Genomic DNA, 27,601 nt, shown 5'->3' on the forward strand with positions numbered 1-27,601 from the left:
TTACCTACCCTGCTTGGTGGGTTAGCACAGGGGTCCCCAACCCCCTGTTAGGAACCGGGCCGCACAGCAGCAGGAGGTGAGCGGTGAGTCCGCGTGTGGCCCGCCCCATTATTTTATTATTTACCACTTCCGTCCGCGCCTCCTTCCCGCACTGCGCACTTGTCTCAGTCACAGTGTTGGTATAAAGCCCACAAGCTCTAACCCCCTAGTAGCCACAATGTGTAATAAACAAACGTCGCTGGAGAGCTTCTTTGAAAAGGGGGAAAGACCCAATGATGAACCCCCCCCCTCCCCCGGTCCGTGAAAAAAATTGTCTTCCACGAAACCGGTCCCTGGTGCCAAAAAGGGTGGGGGCCGCTGGGTTAGCACATTCCAAATGTAGCGTAATAGCGCCGTCTGCCGACTGAAAGTTATAAATACAGTGTACGGCAGTACATACGTCAGCAGGCGACAGTACACATGGGGGGAAGACCACTAGGACAGAGTTCATGGCCCCGATGATGGCAGCCTCGGCCGGTTGGTGCGCCCTGTTTTGTCCAGTTTTGTCTTGAGAGGGGCTTGCTGTTCAACACACTCGTGCTGGTGAGAGAGGCCTGCTGTTCATCACACCCGTGCTGGTGAGAGAGGCCTGCTGTTGAGAGGCCTGCTGTTCATCACACCCGTGCTGGTGAGAGAGGCCTGCTGTTCAGTACACCCGTGTTGAGGGGCCTGCTGTTCAGCACACCCTTGCTGGTGAGAGAGGCCTGCTGTTGAGAGGCCTGCTGTTCAGCACACCTGCGCTGGTGAGAGAGGCCTGCTGTTGAGGGGCCTGCTGTTCAGCACACCCGTGCTGGTGAGAGGGGCCTGCTGTTCATCACATCCGTGTTGGTGAGAGGGGCCTGCTGTTCAGCACACCCGTGCTGGTGAGAGAGGCCTGCTGTTCAGCACACCCGTGTTGAGGGGCCTGCTGTTCAGCACACCCGTGCTGGTGAGACGGGCCTGCTGTTCAACACACCCGTGCTGGTGAGAGGGGCCTGCTGTTTAACACACCCGTGCTGGTGAGTGGGGCCTGCTGTTTTAACACACCCGTGCTGGTGAGAGGGGCCTGCTGTTCAGCACACCCGTGCTGGTGAGAGGGGCCTACTGTTCAGCACACCCGTGCTGGTGAGAGGGGCCTGCTGTTCAACACACCCGTGCTGGTGAGAGAGGCCTACTATTCATCACATCCGTGCTGGTGAGAGGGGCGTGCTGTTCATCACACCCGTGTTGGTGAGAGGGGCCTGCTGTTCACTCCCATGCTGGTGAGAGAGGCCTACTGTTCATCACACCCGTGTTGGTGAGAGGGGCCTGCTGTTCACCACTCCCATGCTGGTGAGAGGGGCCTACTGTTCAACACACCAGTGCTGGTGAGAGAGTCCTGCTGTTCAGCACACCCGTGCTGGTGCGAAGATGGCGCCGATGATAGTAGCCTCAGCCGGTCGGTGCGCCCTGTTTTGTCTTGTTTTGTCTGTCAATTCAGTGTTTTGCCAAGATTTTCGGAGTTCTTTAACAAGAGACGAACTTTTAAATATCAGGGAAACAACTCCTGTGGATTTAATTCCTACTTTTCTGCTTCCAGCGGCAGAATTAGTAGGCATTCTAGTCAATGCCGCGCTAGGCTTTGCTCAAGCAGCGAAACGCCGCCCAAGGGGTAAACGGTCGGGGGCTCTAGTACGGCTACGCAGACGCGGGATCCGAACAGTGCTTCTGAGCTTTTTCCTCTCCAACGTACGTTCACTGTACAACAAAATGGATGAACTTCAGCTACTGATGGTAAAAAACAAAGACTTTCTTTCAGCTTCTGCTTTGTGCTTCACGGAAACATGGCTGTGTGATTTGATTCCGGACACTTCGCTACAACTAGCAGGATTCCATCTTGTAAGATCGGATCGTGACATAGCACTCTCCGGCAAGACGAAAGGCGGTGGTATTTGTTTTTACATTAACGCATGCTCGCCGATCAGATTCTGAGTGTGGAGCGAGCAAATCCAGATTCGTTGGTTATCGTACTTGGCGACTTTAACAAAGGTAATCTCAGCCACGAACTCCCCAAATACATACAATTCATTAAATGCCCAACCAAAGAAGGGAACACTCTGGATCACTGCTACACTACAGTCAGTAGAGCCTACCACGCCGTCCCCCGAGCAGCACTAGGACACTCTGACCATGCCATAGTCCACCTGATTCCTGCATACAGGCAGAAACTAAAACTCTGTAAACCTGCTGTGAGGACATCTAAACAGTGGACCAGTGAGGCTGTGGAAGATTTGCGGGCGTGCTTAGACTGTACTGACTGGGATATGTTCACGACTGCTACCAATAGTCTGGATGAACTCACAGAGGCTGTGACGTCCTACATCAGCTTCTGTGAGGACTGCTGTATCCCAACACGTACCAGGGTGAACTTTAACAACAATAAGCCCTGGTTCTCAGCAAAGCTCAGAAGGTTGAGGTTGGAGAAGGAGGAAGCGTTTAGGAGTGGAGATAGAGACAGATTCAAGGAGTCGAAGAACAGGTTTAGCAAAGCGGTGAGAGAGGCTAAACGACTGTACTCAGAGAGACTAAAACACCAGTTCTCTACAAACGACGCTGCTTCTGTCTGGAGAGGGCTCAGGCAGATCACCAACTACAAACCCAGAGCCCCCCACACCACTAACGACTCCCGCCTAGCCAACGACCTGAACGAGTTCTACTGTAGATTTGAAAGACAATTGGACTGTCCTGAACCACCCCTTCCAACCCAAGAGGCCCCATCCCCCACCAATACTACAGAGACGACTATCTCCTTTCAGGAGGGAGAAGTTAATAGACTTTTCAAGAGGCAGAATCCACGCAAAGCAGCCGGGCCGGTCTCTGTCTCTCCAGCCACCCTCAGGCACTGCGCTGACCAGCTGTCTCCGGTGTTCACCAACATCTTTAACACCTCCCTGGAGACATGCCATGTACCAGCCTGTCTCAAGTCCTCCACCATCATCCCTGTGCCCAAAAAGCTAAGGCCAACAGGACTAAATGATTACAGACCGGTCGCCCTTACATCTGTGGTAATGAAGTCTTTTGAGCGCCTGGTCCTGGCACACCTCAAAGCCATCACAGACCCTCTCCTGGACCCCCTTCAGTTTGCCTACAGAGCCAACAGGTCTGTGGACGACGCAGTTAACATGGCCCTCCACTTCACCCTACAGCATCTGGATGCCCCAGCATCCTACGCCAGGATCCTGTTTGTGGACTTCAGCTCTGCCTTTAACACCATCATCCCTGCCCTGCTTCAGGACAAGCTCTTCCAGCTGAACGTGCCCTACACCACCTGTAAATGGATCACACTTCCTGTCTGACAGGAAGCAGTGCGTTAAGCTGGGAACACAAATCTCCGACTCCAAGTCCTTCAGCACCGGAACTCCTCAGGGCTGCGTCCTTTCCCCTCTGCTCTTCTCCCCGTATACCAACAGCTGCACCTCCAATCATCTGTCCGTCAAACACTTGAAGTTTGCGGACGACACCACCCTCATTGGGCTGATCTCTGGTGGGGATGAGTCTGACTATAGGTGGGAAGCTGACAACCTGGTGACCTGGTGTAGCCAGAACAACTTAGAGCTAAATGCTCTAAAGACAGTTGAGATGGTTGTGGACTTCAGGAAGAATACAGCCCCCCTCACCCCCATCACCCTGTTAGACTCCCCAGTCAAAATTGTAGAGTCCTTCCGCTTCCTGGGCACTATTCTCTCCCGGGACCTCAAGTGGGAACTGAACATCAGCTCCCTCACCAAGAGAGCTCAACAGAGGATGTACTTTCTACGGCAGCTGAAGAAATTCAACCTACCAAAGACAATGATGGTGCAATTCTATACATCGATCATTGAATCCATCCTCACCTCCTCCATAACCATCTGGTACGCTGCTGCCACTGCCAAGGACGAGAGCAGACTGCAGCGTATCATCCACACTGCTGAGAAGGTGATTGCCTGCAATCTACCAACCCTCGAGGACCTGCACACGACAAGGTCCATGAGGCGAGCGAGGAAGATTGTGGCGGATTCCTCCCACCCTGGACACTCTCTGTTTCAGCTACTCCCCTCCGGCAGAAGGCTTCGGTCCATCAGGACCAAAACCTCACGCCATAAAGACAGCTTCTTCCCATCTGCTGCTGGCCTGTTAAACAAGGCCAAGGGCTTACACTGATTTTAACATTTTATCTACATAATGAAACCTTGCCGATATTAACTATGTTAACCTATTTGTATTTTTTATTTTTAAATTACTTAAAGCTATTTTATATTCGATATTTATTCAATTTTATATACTTCAGCCCCTTGGTGGTAGTTAGACTTTTAACCCTTATTATTATAGTAAGATTTGTTTAAAACTTATTTAAGATTTTAGATTCCTATATGTTGAATGTATGCACCATCCTGCCAAAGTAAATTCCGTGTTGGTGTGAACTTTCATGGTGAATAAAACCCTTTCTGATTCTGATTCATAGACTACAATGTTATCTCATTAGGAATCGATTCTAAACGCTCTCCTTTTCTACACAATCGATTCTCATGGTAGGTATCCCAATGGGATTCGATTCTATGCGCTTTAAATCACTAGCTAGATCGATTCCTATGTTATTAGAACAAATCGCCATAATCAATTTCCATGTTATCGAAAATGTATTCGATTCCATTGTACACTCACGACCAACGTCAATTCCAATGCAGTCCCAATAGGGATCGATGCCATCGGCTACATTTTTGACCACTATCGATTCGCATTTGTTATCCCCATAGGAATCGATCCGAGTTTTTAATTAAACCTTGAATCGATTTCCTCAGCACGTGACTTGGGTGAGGCGGCCACGTGGCTGCGTGTGGGGTTAATGGCGATGTCGAAACTCTACAAACTTGGCCTACTCTTCCCCTTCATCCTGCCTCTCCTCCTCCTCCACCACCTCGTCACGTGCAGCAGCCACGGTGAGCAGAGCCCGAGGTGGTCGATAAATCGGGTGCCAGGTTGTGATTGTGGGGGAGTGGTCGTGCAGTGGTTAGCGCACTGTGTGGGGAGTGGTGGTGCAGTGGTTAGCGCACTGTGTGGGGAGTGGTGGTGCAGTGGTTAGCGCACTGTGAGTGGGGAGTGGTGGTGCAGTGATTAGCGCAGTGTGAGTGGGGAGTGGTGGTGCAATGGTTAGCGCACTGTGTGTGTGAGTGGGGAGTGGTGGTGCAGTGGTTAGCGCACTGTGTGTGGAGTGGTGGTGCAGTGGTTAACGCACTGTGAGTGTGTGTGTGAGGAGTGGTGGTGCAGTGGTTAGCGCACTGTGTGTGTGAGTGAGGAGTGGTGGTGCAGTGGTTAGCGCACTGTGTGAGTGTGTGGGGAGTGGTGGTGCAGTGGTTAGCGCACTGTGTGTGAGTGGGGAGTGGTGGTGCAGTGGTTAGCGCACTGTGTGTGTGAGTGGGGAGTGGTGGTGCAGTGGTTAGCGCACTGTAAGTGTGTGGGGAGTGGTGGTGCAGTGGTTAGCGCACTGTGTGTGTGTGTGTGGGGAGTGGTGGTGCAGTGGTTAACGCACTGTGTGTGTGTGTGTGGAGTGGTGGTGCAGTGGTTAGCGCACTGTGTGTGTGTGAGTGGGGAGTGGTGGTGCAGTGGTTAGCACACTGTGTGGGTGTGAGTGGGGAGTGGTGGTGCAGTGGTTAACGCACTGTGTGTGTGTGGAGTGGTGGTGCAGTGGTTAGCACACTGTGTGTGTAAGTGTGTGGGGAGTGGTGGTGCAGTGGTTAACGCACTGTGTGTGTGAGTGAGGAGTGGTGGTGCAGTGGTTAGCGCACTCTTGAGTGTTTTTTCCCCATCTGCCCAGCTCCGCTGTTCCCACTGAATGTTCGTTTGGAGTCTCGAGACCTCCTGGCGACCCTTTGCTGGGACCCCGTTGAAGCGGCTCCCAGTGGGGATGGAGGGGATAGACCCCCACTTGTTGATCCTTTAACCATCAACTCGACCACCACCACCACGACCAACTCAACGTTCCTGAATGTTACATACACAGTTCAGAGCAAACTGTGAGATGCTCACTCACTCACTCAGCCACTCACTCACCAACCCACTCACTCACCAACCCATTCACTCACCCACTTACTCAGCCACTCACTCACCAACCCACTCACTCACCCACTCACTCACTAACCCACTCACCAACCCACTCACCCACTCACTCACCCACTCACTCACCCACTCACTCACTCACCAACCTACTCACTCACCCACTCACTCACCAACCCACTCACTCACCCACTCACCAACCAATTACCCACTCACTCACCAACCCACTCACCCACCCACTCACCCACTCACTCACCAACCCACTCACCAACCCACTCACTCACCAACCCACTCACTCACCCACTCACTCACCAACCCACTCACTCACCCACTCACCAACCAACTTACCCACTCACTCACCAACCCACTGACCCACCCACTCACTCACCAACCCACTCACCAACCCACTCACTCACCAACCCACTCACTCACCCACTCACTCACCAACCCACTCACTCATCCACTCACCAACCAACTTACCCACTCACTCACCAACCCACTCACCCACCCACTCACCCACTCACTCACCAACCCACTCACCAACCCACTCACTGACCAACCCACTCACTCACCCACTCACTCACCAACCCACTTACCAACCCCCTCACCCACTCACTCACCAACCCACTCAATCACCCACTCACTCACCCACTCAATCACCCACTCACTCACCAACCCATTCACCCACTCACCAACCCACTCACTCACCAACCCACTCACCCACCAACCCACTCACTCACACACACACCCATTCACCCACTCACTCACCAACCCACTCACCCACCAACCCACTCACACACACACGTCTCTCTCACCCACTGGCTCCTCACCACCCTCACCACTCCTCCCTGTGTCTCTGTCTGCGCAGCTTCAGACGAGCCCGCTGGCAGACCGTCTGCGCTGCCACAACGGAGACACGGTGCGACGTCTCCTTGGCGCTGGACGATCCCGGTGGCCGCTACCTCCTCCGTGTGAGATTATCCTTCTCATCCTCGCCATCGCGATCCTCACCCTGGGTAGCGCTTGTGGTCGTGCCCTTGAGGGAAAGTGAGTGGCACGAGATTGTACATATGCCTGTGTCTTTGTGTGTGTCTCTCTCTCTGTGTCTGTGTGTGTGTCTCTCTCTGTGTCTGTGTGTGTGTGTCTCTCTCTGTGTCTCTCTCTCTGTGTCTCTCTTTGTCCGTGCCTGTCTGGTGCTCACTAACAGCACTTGCCCCAACGGTGTTTTTCAGGCTACACGGAGGATCTTTGTCATCTTTGTCTGTGTGTGTCTCTCTGTGTGTTTGTGTCTCTGTGTATGTCTGTGACTTTTTCTGCCTGTGTGTGTGTCTTCGGCTCACAGGGGGAGATCACACAAACTCCACTCACTCGCTGTGTAGGACAGGGGAAGATCACACAAATTCCACTCACACTGTAGGACAGGGGGAGATCACACAAACTCCACTCGCTCTGTAGGACAGGGGGAGATCACACAAACTCCACTCACTCGCTGTGTAGGACAGGGGGAGATCACACAAACTCCACTCACACTGTAGAACAGGGGGAGATCACACAAACTCCACTCACTCACTCTGTAGGACAGGGGGAGATCACACAAACTCCACTCACTCGCTGTGTAGGACAGGGGGAGATCACACAAACTCCACTCACTCTGTAGAACAAGGGGAGATCACAAACTCCATTCACTCTGTAGGACAGGGGGAGATCACACAAACTCCACTCACTCTGTAGAACAGGGGGAGATCACACAAACTCCACTCACTCTGTAGGACAGGGGGAGATCACACAAACTCAACTCACTTGCTGTGTAGGACAGGGGGAGATCACACAAACTCCACTCACACTGTAGAACAGGGGAGATCACACAAACTCCACTCACTCACTCTGTAGAACAGGGGGAGATCACACAAACTCCACTCACTCACTCTGTAGAACAGGGGGAGATCACACAAACTCCACTCACTCACTCACTCTGTAGGACAGGGGGAGATCACACAAACTCCACTCACTCTGTAGAACAGGGAGAGATCACACAAACTCCACTCACTCACTCTGTAGAACAGGGGGAGATCACACAAACTCCACTCACTCACTCTGTAGGACAGGGGGAGATCATACAAACTCCACTCTGTAAAACAGGGGGAGATCACACAAACTCCACACACTCACTCTGTAGAACAGGGGGAGATCACACAAACTCCACTCACTCTGTAGGACAGGGGGAGATCATACAAACTCCACTCACTCTGTAGGACAGGGGGAGATCATACAAACTCCACTCACACACTCTGTAGAACAGGGGCAGATCATACAAACTCCACTCACTCACTGTAGAACAGGGAGAGATCACACAAACTCCACTCACTCTGTAGGACAGGGGGAGATCACACAAACTCCACTCACTCTGTAGAACAGGGGGAGATCACACAAACTCCACTCACTCTGTAGAACAGGGGGAGATCACACAAACTCCACTCACTCAATCTGTAGAACAGGGGGAGATCATACAAACTCCACTCACTCTGTAGTACAGGGGGAGATCACACAAACTCCAGTCACTCTGTAGAACAGGGGGAGATCACACAAACTCCACTCACACACTCTGTAGGACAGAGGGAGATCACACAAACTCCACTCAAACTCACTCTGTGGAACAAGGGGAGATCACACAAACTCCACTCACTCTGTAGAACAGGGGGAGATCACACAAACTCCACTCACTCTGTAGAACAGGGGGAGATCACACAAACTCCACTCACTCTGTAGAACAGGGGGAGATCACACAAACTCCACTCACTCTGTAGGACAGGGGGAGATCACACAAACTCCACTCACTCTGTAGGACAGGGGGAGATCACACAAACTCCACTCACTCACTCACTCTGTAGGACAGGGGGAGATCACACAAACTCCACTCACTCTGTAGGACAGGGGGAGATCACACAAACTCCACTCACACACTCTGTAGGACAGGGGAAGATTACACAAACTCCACTCACTCTGTAGGACAAGGGGAGATCACACAAGCTCCACTCATTCACTCTGTAGGACAGGGGGAGATCAAACAAACTCCACTCACACACTCTGTCGGACAGGGAGAGATCACACAAACTCCACTCACTCTGTAGGACAGGGAGAGATCACACAAACTCCACTCACTCACTCTGTAGTACAGGGGGAGATCACACAAACTCCACTCATTCACTCTGTAGGACAGGGGGAGATCATACAAACTCCACTCACTCTGTAAAACAGGGGGAGATCACACAAACTCCACACACTCCTTCTGTAGAACAGGGGGAGATCACACAAACTCTACTCACTCTGTAGGACAGGGGGAGATCATACAAACTCCTCTCACTCACTGTAGAACAGGGGGAGATCACACAAACTCCACTCACTCTGTAGGACAGGGGGAGATCACACAAACTCCACTCACTCTGTAGGACAGGGGGAGATCACACAAACTCCACTCACTCTGTAGAACAGGAGGAGATCACACAAACTCCACTCACTCTGTAGGACAGGGGGAGATCACACAAACTCCACTCACTCTGTAGGACAGGGGGAGATCACACAAACTCCACTCACTCACTCTGTAGGACAGGGGGAGATCACACAAACTCCACTCACTCACTCTGTAGGACAGGGGGAGATCACACAAACTCCACTCACTCTGTAAAACAGGGGGAGATCACACAAACTCCACACACTCACTCTGTAGAACAGGGGGAGATCACACAAACTCCACTCACTCTGTAGGACAGGGGGAGATCACACAAACTCCACTCACTCTGTAGGACAGGGGGAGATCACACAAACTCCACGCACTCTGTAGGACAGGGGGAGATCACACAAACTCCACTCACTCTGTAGAACAGGGGGAGATCACACAAACTCCACTCACACACTCTGTAGGACAGGAGGAGATCACACAAACTCCACTCACTCTGTAGGACAGGGGGAGATCACACAAACTCCACTCACTCTGTAGAACAGGGGGAGATCATACAAACTCCACTCACTCTGTAGGACAGGGGGAGATCATACAAACTCCTCTCACTCACTGTAGAACAGGGGGAGATCACACAAACTCCACTCACTCTGTAGGACAGGGGGAGATCACACAAACTCCACTCACTCTGTAGGACAGGGGGAGATCACACAAACTCCACTCACTCTGTAGAACAGGAGGAGATCACACAAACTCCACTCACTCTGTAGGACAGGGGGAGATCACACAAACTCCACTCACTCTGTAGGACAGGGGGAGATCACACAAACTCCACTCACTCACTCTGTAGGACAGGGGGAGATCACACAAACTCCACTCACTCACTCTGTAGGACAGGGGGAGATCACACAAACTCCACTCACTCTGTAAAACAGGGGGAGATCACACAAACTCCACACACTCACTCTGTAGAACAGGGGGAGATCACACAAACTCCACTCACTCTGTAGGACAGGGGGAGATCACACAAACTCCACTCACTCTGTAGGACAGGGGGAGATCACACAAACTCCACGCACTCTGTAGGACAGGGGGAGATCACACAAACTCCACTCACTCTGTAGAACAGGGGGAGATCACACAAACTCCACTCACACACTCTGTAGGACAGGAGGAGATCACACAAACTCCACTCACTCTGTAGGACAGGGGGAGATCACACAAACTCCACTCACTCTGTAGAACAGGGGGAGATCATACAAACTCCACTCACTCTGTAGGACAGGGGGAGATCATACAAACTCCACTCACACACTCTGTAGAACAGGGGCAGATCATACAAACTCCACTCACTCACTGTAGAACAGGAGGAGATCACACAAACTCCACTCACTCTGTAGGACAGGGGGAGATCACACAAACTCCACTCACTCTGTAGGACAGGGGGAGATCACACAAACTCCACTCACTCACTCTGTAGGACAGGGGGAGATCACACAAACTCCACTCACTCACTCTGTAGGACAGGGGGAGATCACACAAACTCCACTCACTCTGTAGAACAGGGGGAGATCACACAAACTCCACTCACTCAATCTGTAGAACAGGGGGAGATCATACAAACTCCACTCACTCTGTAGTACAGGGGGAGATCACACAAACTCCAGTCACTCTGTAGAACAGGGGGAGATCACACAAACTCCACTCACACACTCTGTAGGACAGAGGGAGATCACACAAACTCCACTCAAACTCACTCTGTGGAACAAGGGGAGATCACACAAACTCCACTCACTCTGTAGAACAGGGGGAGATCACACAAACTCCACTCACTCTGTAGAACAGGGGGAGATCACACAAACTCCACTCACTCTGTAGAACAGGGGGAGATCATACAAACTCCTCTCACTCACTGTAGAACAGGGGGAGATCACACAAACTCCACTCACTCTGTAGGACAGGGGGAGATCACACAAACTCCACTCACTCTGTAGGACAGGGGGAGATCACACAAACTCCACTCACTCTGTAGAACAGGAGGAGATCACACAAACTCCACTCACTCTGTAGGACAGGGGGAGATCACACAAACTCCACTCACTCTGTAGGACAGGGGGAGATCACACAAACTCCACTCACTCACTCTGTAGGACAGGGGGAGATCACACAAACTCCACTCACTCACTCTGTAGGACAGGGGGAGATCACACAAACTCCACTCACTCTGTAAAACAGGGGGAGATCACACAAACTCCACACACTCACTCTGTAGAACAGGGGGAGATCACACAAACTCCACTCACTCTGTAGGACAGGGGGAGATCACACAAACTCCACTCACTCTGTAGGACAGGGGGAGATCACACAAACTCCACGCACTCTGTAGGACAGGGGGAGATCACACAAACTCCACTCACTCTGTAGAACAGGGGGAGATCACACAAACTCCACTCACACACTCTGTAGGACAGGAGGAGATCACACAAACTCCACTCACTCTGTAGGACAGGGGGAGATCACACAAACTCCACTCACTCTGTAGAACAGGGGGAGATCATACAAACTCCACTCACTCTGTAGGACAGGGGGAGATCATACAAACTCCTCTCACTCACTGTAGAACAGGGGGAGATCACACAAACTCCACTCACTCTGTAGGACAGGGGGAGATCACACAAACTCCACTCACTCTGTAGGACAGGGGGAGATCACACAAACTCCACTCACTCTGTAGAACAGGAGGAGATCACACAAACTCCACTCACTCTGTAGGACAGGGGGAGATCACACAAACTCCACTCACTCTGTAGGACAGGGGGAGATCACACAAACTCCACTCACTCACTCTGTAGGACAGGGGGAGATCACACAAACTCCACTCACTCACTCTGTAGGACAGGGGGAGATCACACAAACTCCACTCACTCTGTAAAACAGGGGGAGATCACACAAACTCCACACACTCACTCTGTAGAACAGGGGGAGATCACACAAACTCCACTCACTCTGTAGGACAGGGGGAGATCACACAAACTCCACTCACTCTGTAGGACAGGGGGAGATCACACAAACTCCACGCACTCTGTAGAACAGGGGGAGATCACACAAACTCCACTCACTCTGTAGAACAGGGGGAGATCACACAAACTCCACTCACACACTCTGTAGGACAGGAGGAGATCACACAAACTCCACTCACTCTGTAGGACAGGGGGAGATCACACAAACTCCACTCACTCTGTAGAACAGGGGGAGATCATACAAACTCCACTCACTCTGTAGGACAGGGGGAGATCATACAAACTCCACTCACACACTCTGTAGAACAGGGGCAGATCATACAAACTCCACTCACTCACTGTAGAACAGGAGGAGATCACACAAACTCCACTCACTCTGTAGGACAGGGGGAGATCACACAAACTCCACTCACTCTGTAGGACAGGGGGAGATCACACAAACTCCACTCACTCACTCTGTAGGACAGGGGGAGATCACACAAACTCCACTCACTCACTCTGTAGGACAGGGGGAGATCACACAAACTCCACTCACTCTGTAAAACAGGGGGAGATCACACAAACTCCACACACTCACTCTGTAGAACAGGGGGAGATCACACAAACTCCACTCACTCTGTAGGACAGGGGGAGATCACACAAACTCCACTCACTCTGTAGGACAGGGGGAGATCACACAAACTCCACTCACTCTGTAGGACAGGGGGAGATCACACAAACTCCACTCACTCTGTAGAACAGGGGGAGATCACACAAACTCCACTCACACACTCTGTAGGACAGGGGGAGATCACACAAACTCCACTCACTCTGTAGGACAGGGGGAGATCACACAAACTCCACTCACTCTGTAGAACAGGGGGAGATCACACAAACTCCACTCACACACTCTGTAGGACAGGGGGAGATCACACAAACTCCACTCACTCTGTAGGACAGGGGGAGATCACACAAACTCCCCACATTCTGTAGAACAGGGGGAGATCACACAAACTCCACACACTCTGTAGGACAGGGGGAGATCACATAAACTCCACTCACACTCACTCTGTAGGACAGGGGGAGATCACACAAACTCCACTCACTCTGTAGAACAGGGGGAGATCACACAAACTCCACTCACTCACTCTGTAGGACAGGGGGAGATCACACAAACTCAACTCACTCTGTAGTACAGGGGGATATCACACAAACTCCACACACTCTGTAGGACAGGGGGAGATCACACAAACTCCACTCACTCACTCTGTAGGACAGGGGGAGATCACACAAACTCCACTCACTCTGTAAAACAGGGGGAGATCACACAAACTCCACACACTCACTCTGTAGAACAGGGGGAGATCACACAAACTCCACTCACTCACTGTAGGACAGGGGGAGATCACACAAACTCCACTCACACACTCTGTAGGACAGGGGGAGATCACACAAACTCCACTCACTCTGTAGGACAGGGGGAGATCACACAAACTCCACTCACTCTGTAGAACAGGGGGAGATCACACAAACTCCCCTCACACACTCTGTAGAACAGGGGGAGATCACACAAACTCCACTCACTCTGTAGGACAGGGGGAGATCACACAAACTCCACACACTCTGTAGAACAGGGGGGGATCACACAAACTCCACACACTCTGTAGGACAGGGGGAGATCACACAAACTCCACTCACACTCACTCTGTAGGACAGGGGGAGATCACACAAACTCCACTCACTCTGTAGAACAGGGGGAGATCACACAAACTCCACTCACTCACTCTGTAGGACAGGGGGAGATCACACAAACTCCACACACTCTGTAGGACAGGGGGAGATCACACAAACATCCCTCGCCATGACCCCCCCTCTCCCGTGTCTCAGCTGTGCTCAGCGCTCCGTCGTTCACCCTGAGGCTCGACAAACTGACGCTGGGGAAGGAGGAGGAGGGCGATGGTGAGGAGGAGGAGGAGGATGAGGAGTGCGGTGTTGTGGGTGACGATGAAGACAACGACGATGACGATGTCCGTGACGGCGGTGATGATGACCGCCGTGACTATAACGTTGAGGTCGATGGCGACGACTTCGACGACGATGACGATGTCCGTGACGACGACGATGACGACCGCCGTGACGGCGGTGATGACAATGGCCGTGACGGCGGTGATGACGATGGCCGTGACGGCGACGATGATGGCCGTGACGGCGGTGATGACACTGGCCGTGACGGCGGTGATGACGATGGCCATGACGACGACGATGATGACCGTGACGGCGGTGATGACGATGGCCGTGACGGCGGTGATGACAATGGCCATGACGACGACGATGATGACCGTGACGGCGGTGATGACGATGGCCGTGACGGCGGTGATGACGATGGCCGTGACGACGGTGATGACGATGGCCGTGACGGCGGTGATGACGATGGCCGTGACGACGACGATGATGGCCGTGACGGCGGTGATGACGATGACCGTGACGGCGGTGATGACGATGGCCATGACGGCGGTGATGATGACCGCCGTGACGACGACGTCGAGGTCGATGGCGACAACCTCGACGACGGTGGTCCTGGGGAGGCTGGGGAGTTGGAGGCGGCGGTTGACGGAGAGCCGGAGGTGTGGAAGCTGTCGTTGTTGGTCTCCGTTGGGCGTGGGTTGAGGACGCTGGTGTCCCACGACGTGGAGTTCCACCATCAGGTTGACATCTCGACAAGAGGCGGTGTTCGACGCACGGTGAGAGGTTGCCGGAGTTGTGACAGGGGTCGGGAGGTTGTGGCGGGAGATGTGTGTGGTTGGGTGGGTGGGTGGTGATGCTGCTACTGATGATGATGATACTACCAATGACACTACTACTGATGATGCTACTACTACTGATGATGATGCTGTTGCTGCTACTACTACTGCTGCTACTACTGATGATGATGATGATGCTTACTGCCAGGAGCGCTTCATCGGATGCCGGTACCAACACCAAATGATGCTTCTGCCGGGACGGGAGGATGAGTACTGCGTCCGCGTGAGAATGGTAGCCGACTTGCCACGGTGGAAGGCAGGGGAGTGGTCTCCACTGTCGTGTGTCTCCGTCCCTCCACCACACAGCACCGTGGGTGAGTGGGTGGCTGAGTGAATGAGTGAGAGGTATTTTTGTGCGTGTGAAGTGGGTCTCTGTGTGAGTAGTCTTGTGGATCCCTATGAGTGGTCTATGGGTCTCTGCGTGAGTAATCTATGGGTCTCTGCGTGAGTAGTCTATGGGTCTCTGCGTGAGTAGTCTATGGGTCTCTGTGTGAGTAGTCTATGGGTCTCTATGAGTAGTCTACGGGTCTCTGTGTGAGTAGTCTATGGGTCTCTATGAGTAGTCTATGGGTCTCTGCGTGAGTAATCTATGGGTCTCTGCGTGAGTAGTCTATGGGTCTCTGCGTGAGTAGTCTATGGGTCTCTGTGTGAGTAGTCTATGGGTCTCTGTGTGAGTAGTCTGTGGGTCTCTATGAGTAGTTTATGGGTCTCTGCGTGAGTAGTCTATGGGTCTCTGCATGAGTAGTCTATGGGTCTCTGTGTGACTAGTCTATGGGTCTCTGTGTGAGTGGTCTATGGGTCTCTATGAGTAGTCTTTGGGTCTCTGCGTGAGAAGTCTATGGGTCTCTGTGTGAGTAGTCTATGGGTCTCTGTGTGAGTAGTCTTTGGGTCTCTGCGTGAGAAGTCTATGGGTCTCTGTGTGAGTAGTCTATGGGTCTCTGTGTGAGTAGTCTATGGGTCTCTATGCGAGTAGTCTATGGGTCTCTGTGCGAGTAGTCTATGGGTCTTTGTGTGAGTAGTCTATGGGTCTTTGTGAGTAGTCTATGGGTGTCTGTGTGAGTAGTTTATGGGTCTCTATGAGTAGTCTATGGGTCTCTATGCGTAGTCTATGGGTCTCTATGAGTAGTCTATGGGTCTCTGCGTGGTCTTCCCACCCAGCCCCTCGTGTGGGTGTCGACACGGACGGCCAGGTCACGGCGGTGGTCGGCCAGAAGGTGGCGCTGCTGCGCTGCGTCCTGTGGGGAGCGGCCGTGGTGGTGGTGCAGGCCAACTGGCTGAAGGCCTCCCGTGACGACGTCTGGGCGGGGGCCAATTTGGCCGCGCTCAGCCCGCTGCACGGCACGGCGTACACCAACTCGTCCCTCGCGGGCCGACTGCGGTTCCGCGTTGGGGTGCCTCCCGGCGACGTCTCGCTGGAGCTGCTGGACGTGCAGGCTGGCGACGGGGGCCTCTTCCTCTGCCACGTGGCCACCTTCCCCCACGGCAACTACGAGGGGAGGGTCAGCCTCTCTGTCATCGGTGAGGATTGGCACTGCCCCACGCAGAGACCCATAGACTCATCACGCAGAGACCCATAGACTCATCACACAGAGACCCATAGACTACTCACACAGACCCATAGACTCATCACACAGAGACCCATAGATTCACACAGAGACCCATAGACTACTCACGCAGAGACCCATAGACTACTCACACAGACACCCATAGACTCATCACACAGACACCCATAGACTACTCACACAGACACCCATAGACTACTCACACAGACACCCATAGACTACTCACACAGACACCCATAGACTACTCACACAGAGACCCATAGACTACTCACACATACACCCATAGACTCACACAGAGACCCATAGACTCATCACACAGACACTCATAGACTATTCTAGATTTAAAGCTTTCGTGACTGCTAGGATCCATACTCTTTGGTTCTATTGGGTAAAGTCACGTAGGTAAAAAATTAAATAACAAACAAAAAACAACCATTGGAAAGATGTTCTAAATCGAACTAAACATTAAACTAATTTCAATGGTACAGTATATTTTTTCAAGTAGTGGTACCCCAAACTTTCGCAGCTCTTATAAATTCCCTTTTCACACCATCAATAGGTAAATTCCCCCTCCCCCCCCCCGCGCCAAACGGCAAGTCCACCGGCACGTACACCACCTCTTTTCTAAAATCGGCCAATCAAATACTAATTTTTATGCTAATTTCTTTGTCAGGACACCTTGTTTGCTCGCACACAGTTTAAAGGTCCGCGGTCTGAGCGTGGTTGTGTTTCGCTAAATTCTCCTGTTTGATTTGTACTAGGTGCCTCGGTGAATGTATATGCTCTGACTTTAACATAGCTATTTCTGTGACCAGTTACAAGCTAATCACTCAGCTATTTCATTGCTAAATTCTATGCTAATTCCTTTGTCAAGGGGTGCCTCTGCAGATGTGTATACTTTAACTTCGCTATTTCAATAAGCCATTTCAATGCTAAATTCTATGCTAATTCCTTTGTCAAGGCACTTGGCCTTTTTCTTCTCACACAGCTTAAAGGTCGTGATCTGAGCGTGGCTTTTTTTCACTCCAGCGCTGTCCTCCAGATAGTCTCGTCCCTTCACCTGATGAAGGCCGCTTGTGTTGTGGCCGAAACGTCGTGATTTTTGTTATTTTATTTTTTACCTACGTGACTTTACCCAATAGACCCATAGACTACTCACACAGAGACCCATAGACTCACACAGGGACCCATAGACTACTCACACAGAAACCCATAGACTCATCACACAGACACCCATAGACTACTCACACAGACACCCATAGACTTCTCAGACAGAGACCCATAGACTCACACAGAGACCCAAAGCTCATTATCTTCTGCAGATGTAGATGCCACTGGTTCTTCACGTTCTGCAGATGTAGATGCCACTGGTTCTTCACGTTCTGCAGATGTAGATGCCACTGGTTCTTCACGTTCTACAGATGTAGATGCCGCTGGTTCTTCACGCTCTGCAGATGTAGATGCCACTGGTTCTTCACGTTCAGCAGATGTAGATGCTGCTGGTTCTTCACGCTCTGCAGATGTACATGCCACTGATTCTTCACGTTCTGCAGATGTAGATGCCGCTGGTTCTTCACGCTCTGCAGATGTAGATGCCACTGGTTCTTCACGTTCTGCAATGTAGATGCCACTGGTTCTTCACGTTCTGCAGATGTAAATGACACTGGATCTTCACGTTCTGCAGATGTAGATGCCACTGGTTCTTCACGTTCTGCAGATGTAGATGCCACTGGTTCTTCACGTTCTACAGATGTAGATGCCACTGGTTCTTCACGTTCTACAGATGTAGATGGCACTGGTTCTTCAAGTTCTACAGATGTAGATGCCACTGGTTCTTCACGTTCTGCAGATGTAGATGCCACTGGTGCTTCACATTCTATTGATGTAGATGCCACTGGTTCTTCACGTTCTGCAAATGTATATGCCACTGGTTCTTCACGCTCTACAGATGTAGATGCCACTGGTTCTTCACGTTCTACAGATGTAGATGCCACTGGTTCTTCACGTTCTACAGATGTAGATCCCACTGGTTCTTCACGTTCTGCAGATGTAGATGCCACTGGTTCTTTATGTTCTGCAGATGTACATGTCACTGGTTTTTCGTATTCTGTTGATGTTAATGTCACTGGTTCTTCTCGTTTTGCAGATGTAGATGCCACTGGTTCTTCACCTTCTGGAGATGTAGATGCCACTGGTTCTTCACCTTCTGGAGATGTAGATGCCACTGGTTCTTCACGTTCTACAGATGTAGATGCCACTGGTTCTTCACGTTCTACAGATGTAAATGACACTGGATCTTCACGTTCTACCGATGTAGACGCCACCACCGCCGTCTGTTGCACGCCGGTTGAACTCACAACTTTCGGTCCGAACAGGCAACTGGACACACGAACAGGTTTGTTTGCATCTCTGAATGTTGCATGCGTGTGTGTCCATGTACGTGTGTGCGTGCATGCATGTGTGTTAGTGCGTGTCTGTCCGAGTGCGTGTGCATGCATGTCTGTCCGTGTGCGTGTGTGTGTGCGTGTGTGTGTGCGTGGGGAGCGGTAGTGTAGCGGTTAGCGCGCTGCGCTATGAACCTGGCGACTCGGGTTCGATTCTCGCTCACGGCCAACACCAGTGACGATTATCTGAACCGGTCCCGGGCCTCCCCTAGGTCGACTCAGCCTCAAATGAGTACTTGGTGTGGTGTGTAAACATTGCCACTAGGGAGACAAAGGCGGTCGGGCATGGTGCTGGCCACCCACCCCCTCGTGTACCGTTCCGGCCTTCATAGGTGCTCGCTAACAGCACTTGCCCCTACAGTCTGTTAAGGCTATACGGGGGATCTTTGTGTGTGCGTGTGTGTGTGCATGTGTGTGTGCGTGTGTGTGTCCATGTGCGTGTGTGTGTGCGTGCGTGTCCGGCAAAACAACCCCCTACCTCCTCGCGGTGCCGGACGGGCAACTCTGTCGTGGACAGTGCTGTGGGGGGAGGTCCAATTGTGATTGGCTCCTCCCCTCATGGCATATGTGTCCACCACAGGGGCTAAACGGGGGCTCTGGACAGGTGCGAGGGGCTGGTAACCCCTCCACCTTCTATTAATTACCACTAAACCGCAAATTAAGTATATAACTAATAAGCTTGTGCCGGAGGCCCCGGGGGGCCAGGCGTCTATGACGTCTCCTGCCCAAACCCCAATTGGCGGAGCCAGGAGATTGAATATCTACCCTCGGGGCTCCTCCAGAAACAACGAAAAACCACTACGGGTAGCCACGTGGAATGTTCGAACGCTCACTGCGGAGGAGAGGCTGCCACTCCTCTGTCGGGAGCTGGACCGGTACCGCCTGGATCTATGTGGCATTCAGGAGGTCCGGTGGACCGGCTCTGGCTCCTGCCACCATGAGGGGTGGACAGTCCTCTACTCGGGGCAGCAGACTGCCAAACAACAGGGTGTGGCTCTTCTTTTGAACAAAAGAATGAAGGGGGCGTGGGAGCGTGGCGGTGAGGTGTGGGAAGCTGTAAGCCCCAGGCTACTTTGGGCTCGCCTTCCCATCAACCGGAGACAAGGAATGGTGGTCGTGGTTACTTATGCCCCCACCGAAGATGAACATCCGTGGAGGGATGCAGGCAAAGCCGATGAGTCAGATGCCATCTATGACCTGTCACAGGTGCTGGCTAAAGTGGCCCCTCGGGATAGAGTCATCATGTTGGGTGACTTCAATGCCTGAGTTGGTCATGATACTTCACCTGGTCTGGAGTGATTGGAGGGCATGGGCCAGATCAGCTCAATAACAACGGTAGGAGGCTGCTAGATTTTTGTGCAGCCCATGGGCTTGTAATTACCAACACGTTGTTCCGGCATCGGCGCATCCACACAACATCATGGATGCATGCCGGGTCCAAGCAAGAACATCTGCTGGACTACATAGTGACGGACCAGCGGATGCGATCCCATGTCCTTGACACCAGGACCGACCGTGAAGCTGACCTGCCCTCTGCCCATCGACTAGTCATATGTAAGATGCGCCTGCCATTCTTCCACTCTGGTGGTGGGTGTACACCCAGGACTCCATTCCAACCTAAAGTGGCCTGGTCTCACTTATCTGATGAAAGTTGCAAGCGAGAATTTCATCATCGCTGGCGGCTGGGATTGGCATCGTCCCCGACTCCTCCTGATGTCGAGGGTAAATGGGCGAGGTTTAGGACTGTGACTCATGCAGCTGCAATGGCTGCTTTGGGTACGCGGTCCAGACCTCCCCAGAGACCCTGGCTGACAGAGGAGGTTTTCAGGATGGTCGAGAAAAAGCGACAGGTCCACTGTCATCGGCTACAGAATCCCACGTCAGAGAATGAGGAGGCTTACCGCAGCCTTCGCTCGGAGGTTCGGAGAGCCGTGAGGCGCTGCAAGGATGGGTGGTGGTCGCGGGTTGCTGAGGAGATGAGTCTGCCTCAGTGGCCCATGATCACAAATCTCTATTTAACTCCATCAAAAAAGTAATCTGCAGCGCCACACCTATTACCATCATTAGGGGAAAAAACGGTGACCCAATCTCCGACCCCCAGGAACAGGTTTGCAGATTTGCTGAGCATTTCTGTGAGGTCCTGGGGGAGGGAAAATCCCTCAGCCAGGAAAACATCGTGGCACAAAGCGAGGATGACCCTGCTGAGGCTGCGGTGCCTCAAATATTGGAAGAAGTCACCCCCTGTGAGTGGCTGCCTGAGGTGCCATCTGTTGAGGAAGTACTGAAGGCGATCCGGAGTCTGAGACTAGGAAAGGCAGCGGGCAGAGATGATCTCCTAAGCGAAATGCTGAGGGAGGGCGGCGTTTGTGCACAGACTGCCCTATATGACATCATAACAACTGTCTGGACCACTGGACGGGTTCCGCAGGATTGGAAGGATGCCCTGGTGGTCCCCCTTTTTAAGACTGTAACAACAACAGACTGTAACAACTACAGGGGCATCTCACTCCTCAGTGTGCCGGGAAAGGTCCTGGCAAGGATTATTCAACATCGCCTTGCCAGGCACGCTGAGGAGAGGCTTGCGGAGCCCCAATGCGGTTTCAAGAAAGGGCGGTCCTGCACAGATGCCATATTTTCTGTCCGTCTGCTACAGCAGAGGTGTAGGGAATTCCAACAAGACCTACATCTCTGCTTTATTGACCTGGTCAAGGCCTATGATACCATCAGTAGGCCTGGGCTCTGGGTTGTTTTTTGTGCTTTTGGAGTACCTGAATCTCTGCTCATGATCATTAAGGACCTTCATGATGGTGAGCGGGCCCGGGTAAAACTACGTGGCCGGGAGTCAGAGTCATTCCCTGTACACCTTCGGGTGCGACAGGGATGTCCTCTGGCTCCCACATTATTTAACATCTATTTTAACCACGTAGTTCGTGAAGCCTTCAATAGCTGTACCGGGGGAATCTCCATATGGTACAGATATGATGGGAGGCTGGTCGATGCCCGGGTGCGGTCAAGGGATGGCTCCCTATTGCTCAACCACGTTATGTATGCTGATGATTTGGTAATAGCTGCTCATTCAGAAGAGGAGTTGGAGACGCTGCTGCTGAGACTGGAGCGTGCCACTAAGAGGTGGGGCCTTACCATCAGCCCCACCAAAACTAAGCACCTGCCTGGGTATTTTGTACCATCGGACACTCCACCCCCACAACTCCAAATCGGTGATGGGGCAGTGATGGGGCAGTTGTGGAGAGAGTGGAGAGTTTCCCATACCTGGGCAGTGTGCTTATGACTGGCTCCAGTTTAACAGCAGAGGTCTCCGAATCAGTCGAGCGGCAATATCTTTTCATCGGTTGCGTAACGCTGTGTGGAAGCTACCTGGTCTGTCGCTCCGCACTAAGCTTCAGGTCTTCTCGGCCACGGTCATTCCCTCCCTTCCCTACACTTGCGAAACGTGGACCCCCCTAATGGAACATCTTCGCCGGTTAGAAACATTTAGGCTGGCCTGCCTACAATCCATCCTGGGTTTAACCAGGCTGGATTGTGTGAGGAGCTCACAAATCCTTGAAAGATCTGGACAAAGTCCCATCGGTGAGCTCCTCCGGCAGGCAAGGCTGTGTTGGCTGGGCCATGTAGCCCGCATGCCCAGCCACTGCATGCCGAATCAGCTTTTGTTTGGCCGGATCGAGGGGGCTAAACGGGCGCGGCACGGGCTAGAGAAGAGATGGAGTGATGTGGTACAGGAGGACGTGGAGCTGAGTGGACTTGCCGATGACTGGTACCAGCGGTGTCAAGATCGGCCTCTGTGGAGGAGGCTCGTGAAGGACGCTACTAAGCAGTTGGAGGCAGTCGCCCTCCAACAACAACGGAGGGCGGAGGAGCGACGCTCACAACAACGAGCGGAGCGCCGGGTGGCTAAAGCACAGAAGGTTGCCACAGTAGGGGGCACAGGTGGTGCATCAGCCAGTCATCTCAGTCAGTCGACCCGTGGCACCTGGGTCTGCCCCGTGACCTCCTGCCAGCGGGCGTTCGACACTTCACGTGGCCTCAGGGTGCACATAGCCTGGCACAAGCGTCGTGGTGATGTCACCGCCACTTAGTGGCGAATGGCGGTTGTTGTTGGTACGTGTCCGTGTGTGTGTCCCTGTTCTGGCCACCCATCCCCTCGTTTGTCACAATCACGGCCTTCACAGCTGCTGATACTCGCTAACGGCACCCGCCCCGACAGTCCGCCGGGGCCTTCACGGGGGAATTTTGTCTCCGTCCGTCCCTTTGTCTCGCTCCCTCGACCCGCAACGCCCGGGTGCGAGCGGCACGAGCCTCAAAGCGCACCTAGCCTGGCGCGTGTGGTCATCGCGGCGGTTGTCGTCGTCGTGCTACGGCGGCACGCTGACGCCACGCGGGGGATTGTTGTTGTGCCACGCAGAGAAGGCGGCGGCGGCGGGCCGGGCCAGCTGGGCCGCTCCGGCCGCGATCCTCGCCGTGTCCCTCGCCCTGGTGGCCACGCTGCTGCTGCTGCTGCTGCTCTACCGCCGCCGACGCCGCCGGCAGCAGCAGCATTGGCAGGAGCCCTGGGGCCCCACGTGAGTCGCTCGCTTCTCTCGGACGTGGGGCGGACGTCGGCGGTGCCCGCGGGGTCATCTTTGTGACGACCTGCCGCTGTGCCCCCCCCCACCACCCCCCCCACTACCCCCTCACTACCCACATGCGTGCAGGGAGGATTCCCACACTCTCCCCAAGGCACCGCGGAGAAACGCGGAGGGCGACCGTGGCTATGTGAGTGGCACACCGCCAGGACACAGAGGGGTGTATAGTGTAGTGTATAGTGTAGTGTGTAGTGTAGTGTGTAGTGTATAGTGTAGTGTGTAGTGTAGTGTATAGTGTAGTGTATAGTGTAGTGTATAGTAGTGTATAGTGTAGTGTGTAGTGTAGTGTATAGTTTAGTGTGTAGTGTATAGTGTAGTGTATAGTGTAGTCTATACTAGTGTAGTGTATAGTGTAGTGTATATATAGAGACACACTTAGACTCGACCTAAAGCTTTTGTGACTGCAGGAATTCATTTTCTTTGGGTCTTTCGGTAAAGTTGTGCCCACTTCGTTTATGACCCTTGGGCTACACCCAACTTTAAAACTTTAAAACAGCCTGCTGCCTGCTCAGCAGCTTTCTTACCCCTCGTTTCTCCTCCTGATGACGATTGCCAAAATAATACCCACAGACTCACCACACAGAGACCCATAGACTCACCACACAGAGACGCATAGACTCACAACACAGAGACCCATAGACTCACCACACAGACACCCACAGACTCACCACATAGACCCACAGACTCACCACACAGACACCCACAGACTCACCACACAGACACCCACAGACTCACCACACAGAGACCCACAGACTCACCACACAGACCCACAGACTCACCACACAGAGACCCATAGACTCACCACACAGAGACCCATAGACTCACCACACAGAGACCCATAGACTCACCACACAGAGACCCATAGACTCACCACACAGAGACGCATAGACTCACAACACAGAGACCCATAGACTCACCACACAGACACCCACAGACTCACCACACAGACCCACAGACTCACCACACAGACACCCACAGACTCACCACACAGACACCCACAGACTCACCACACAGAGACCCACAGACTCACCACACAGACCCACAGACTCACCACACAGACACCCACAGACTCACCACACAGACACCCACAGACTCACCACACAGAGACCCACAGACTCACCACACAGAGACCCATAGACTCACCACACAGAGACCCACAGACTCACCACACAGAGACCCACAGACTCACAACACAGAGACCCACAGACTCACCACACAGAGACCCACAGACTCGCCACACAGAGACCCACAGACTCACCACACAGAGACCCATAGACTCACCACACAGAGACCCACAGACTCACCACACAGAGACCCACAGACTCACCACACACTGTGCGTGTTGTGGGGATGCTCCGTGTGTAGTTGCTAACGCTAGAGAGTGGCAACACGGCGGATATGGAGCTGCACGAGTTGCCACCGCAGCCTCAGCACCAAGACAGCGGAGCTGGCAGCTACGACTACACGGTGAGGAGGGGTGGGTGGCGAGCGAGCGGTGAGCGAGCGGTGAGCGAGCGGCGAGTGAGTGTCCGCCCACATCACCGATGCTCCTGCTTAGGCTGAGTGAGCGATCTGCTTCTGGCCACCCCAGTGGGTGGGTGGGGGGTGGGGTCGGTCACCGTCTCTCTAATTTATTCCGACCCGCGCAGGTTTTCACAGACGAAGATGACGACGAGGAGTGGAAGGAAGATTTTTGAGAAGCGGCTCGGGGTGGGGCGGGGGGGTGGGGGAGCGAGAGTGCTCCACCTTGCCGTGCTCCACCTTGCCGTGCTGCACCTTGCCGTGCTCCACCTTGCCGTGCCCCACCTTGCCATGGTTGCCGGCGGCAACGCCGGGGATTGTCGCTTCGCGAGCGGGTGAACCCCCCCCCCCCCCCGAAAGAACCAAGAAGAATTGTTGTTGTTGTTGTTTGATCCCAACTGAGCGATGTTTTTCAGCATTGGGGGATATTTGCCTCGTGCCGGTTACAATCGGTGCCCCGAGTTTGGCTTTTAACTTTTTTTTTTTGGGTGGGGTGGGGGTGGGAATTTGTTTTACGAAAGAGCTCTCCGTAAACCGGACGCAGTGTTTTTGTTATTTTATTTTAGTCTTCGCGACGGTCTCTCACCTCCCAGCGCTTTCCCCCGGCGTTGGTGTGCCGCTGGACGGGAGGCGACTGGGCGTCGTGCCAGGGAGCCAGGGAGAGGGGGGTGGGGGGTGGGGGGAGAATTTAAATTCTCCCTCGCGTGGCCGGGGGTCAACGAGCGGCGACATTGGCACGGTCCGTCACGACGTCCGGCACCGAGGGAGTTCCGCGTGTTTATATTATATTGTTTTGTCGGGGCGACAGGCGGCGTCACGATGGCGCGTACAACGCCGTGAGCCTTCGTGCGCCACGTCAGCGTCTCAGTTTTTTATTTCTCCCCGAGCCCGGCCAGTTTCATCGGCCACTCCCGCGATGCCGCGGCACTTTCGTAGTTTGATGCTGTTGGTTTTCGGCGAGCCGATATCGTCCGGGTTAGATCGCTGTCGCCTGACGAAGCTGGTTGTTGTGATTGCTGGGGAAATGTCACGGTATCCAGAGTGCAAATGTTGTTGCTTGGCTCGCTAACCCACCAGTGTGATGTGCTAGTGTACTACACTACACTATACACTACACTATACACTACTCTATACACTACACTATACATTACACTATACACTACACTATACGCTACACTATACACTACACTATACACTACTATACATTACACTATACACTACACTATACATTACACTATACGCTACACTATACACTACACTATATACTACACTATACACTACACTATACACTACTATACACTACACTATACACTACACTATACACTACACTATACTATACACTACACTATACTATACACTATGCACTACACTATACGCTACACTATACACTACACTATACACTACACTATACACTACTATACACTACACTATACACTACACTATACACTACACTATACTATACACTACACTATACACTACACTATACACTACACTGTACACTACACTGTATACTACACTATATACTACACTATACATTACACTATATACTACACTATACACTACACTATACACTACACTATATACTACACTATACACTAAACTATACACTACACTATACACTACACTATACACTATATACTACACTATACACTACACTATACACTACACTATACACTACACCATATACTACACTATATACTACACTATACACTACACTATACATTACACTATACACTACACTATACACTACACTATACACTGCACTATATACTACACTATACACTACACTATACACTACACTATATACTACACTATACATTACACTATACACTACACTATACACTACACTATACACTACGCTATACACTACGCTATACGCTACACTACACACTACCCTATATATACTACACTATACACTATACTATACACTACACTATACATTACACTATACACTACACTATACACTACACTATACTATAAACTACACTATACACTACACTATACACTATACTATACACTTCACTATACACTATACTATACACTACACTATACACTACACACTACACTCCACTACACACTATATATACTAT

At 52.3% G+C, this 27,601-nt stretch overlaps 1 protein-coding gene across 1 annotated transcript; it reads left to right on the plus strand.

Moving 5' to 3' along the window:
- Positions 1-4,665: 4,665 nt before the first annotated feature.
- On the plus strand, positions 4,666-26,604 carry LOC142916603 (uncharacterized). The gene is made up of 11 exons (XM_076061742.1): positions 4,666-4,973; positions 5,849-6,047; positions 6,956-7,134; positions 14,428-15,281; positions 15,490-15,655; positions 16,500-16,859; positions 19,050-19,298; positions 23,771-23,927; positions 24,060-24,120; positions 25,356-25,457; positions 25,640-26,604. Exons 1-11 carry the CDS (start codon positions 4,880-4,882, stop codon positions 25,685-25,687), a joined length of 2,469 nt encoding a protein of 822 aa, XP_075917857.1. The 5' UTR covers positions 4,666-4,879; the 3' UTR covers positions 25,688-26,604.
- The last annotated feature ends 997 nt before the right edge of the window (positions 26,605-27,601 follow it).

The sequence above is a fragment of the Petromyzon marinus genome, unplaced genomic scaffold (assembly GCF_048934315.1).
Source record: "Petromyzon marinus isolate PM22_M1 ecotype Great Lakes invasive population unplaced genomic scaffold, UKy_Petmar_22M1.pri1.0 PM_G_Scaffold_4, whole genome shotgun sequence".
Taxonomy (NCBI): Eukaryota; Metazoa; Chordata; class Hyperoartia; order Petromyzontiformes; family Petromyzontidae; genus Petromyzon; species Petromyzon marinus.

Excerpts from the sequence above, each read along its gene's own strand:
- LOC142916603 (XM_076061742.1), top strand. The coding sequence starts at position 4,880 with ATGGCGATGTCGAAACTCTACAAACTTGGCCTACTCTTCCCCTTCATC. Across the intron at positions 15,282-15,489 it reads GAGGCGGTGTTCGACGCACG|GAGCGCTTCATCGGATGCCG; the intron begins GTGAGAGGTTGC and ends GCTTACTGCCAG. Across the intron at positions 23,928-24,059 it reads CAGGAGCCCTGGGGCCCCAC|GGAGGATTCCCACACTCTCC; the intron begins GTGAGTCGCTCG and ends ACATGCGTGCAG.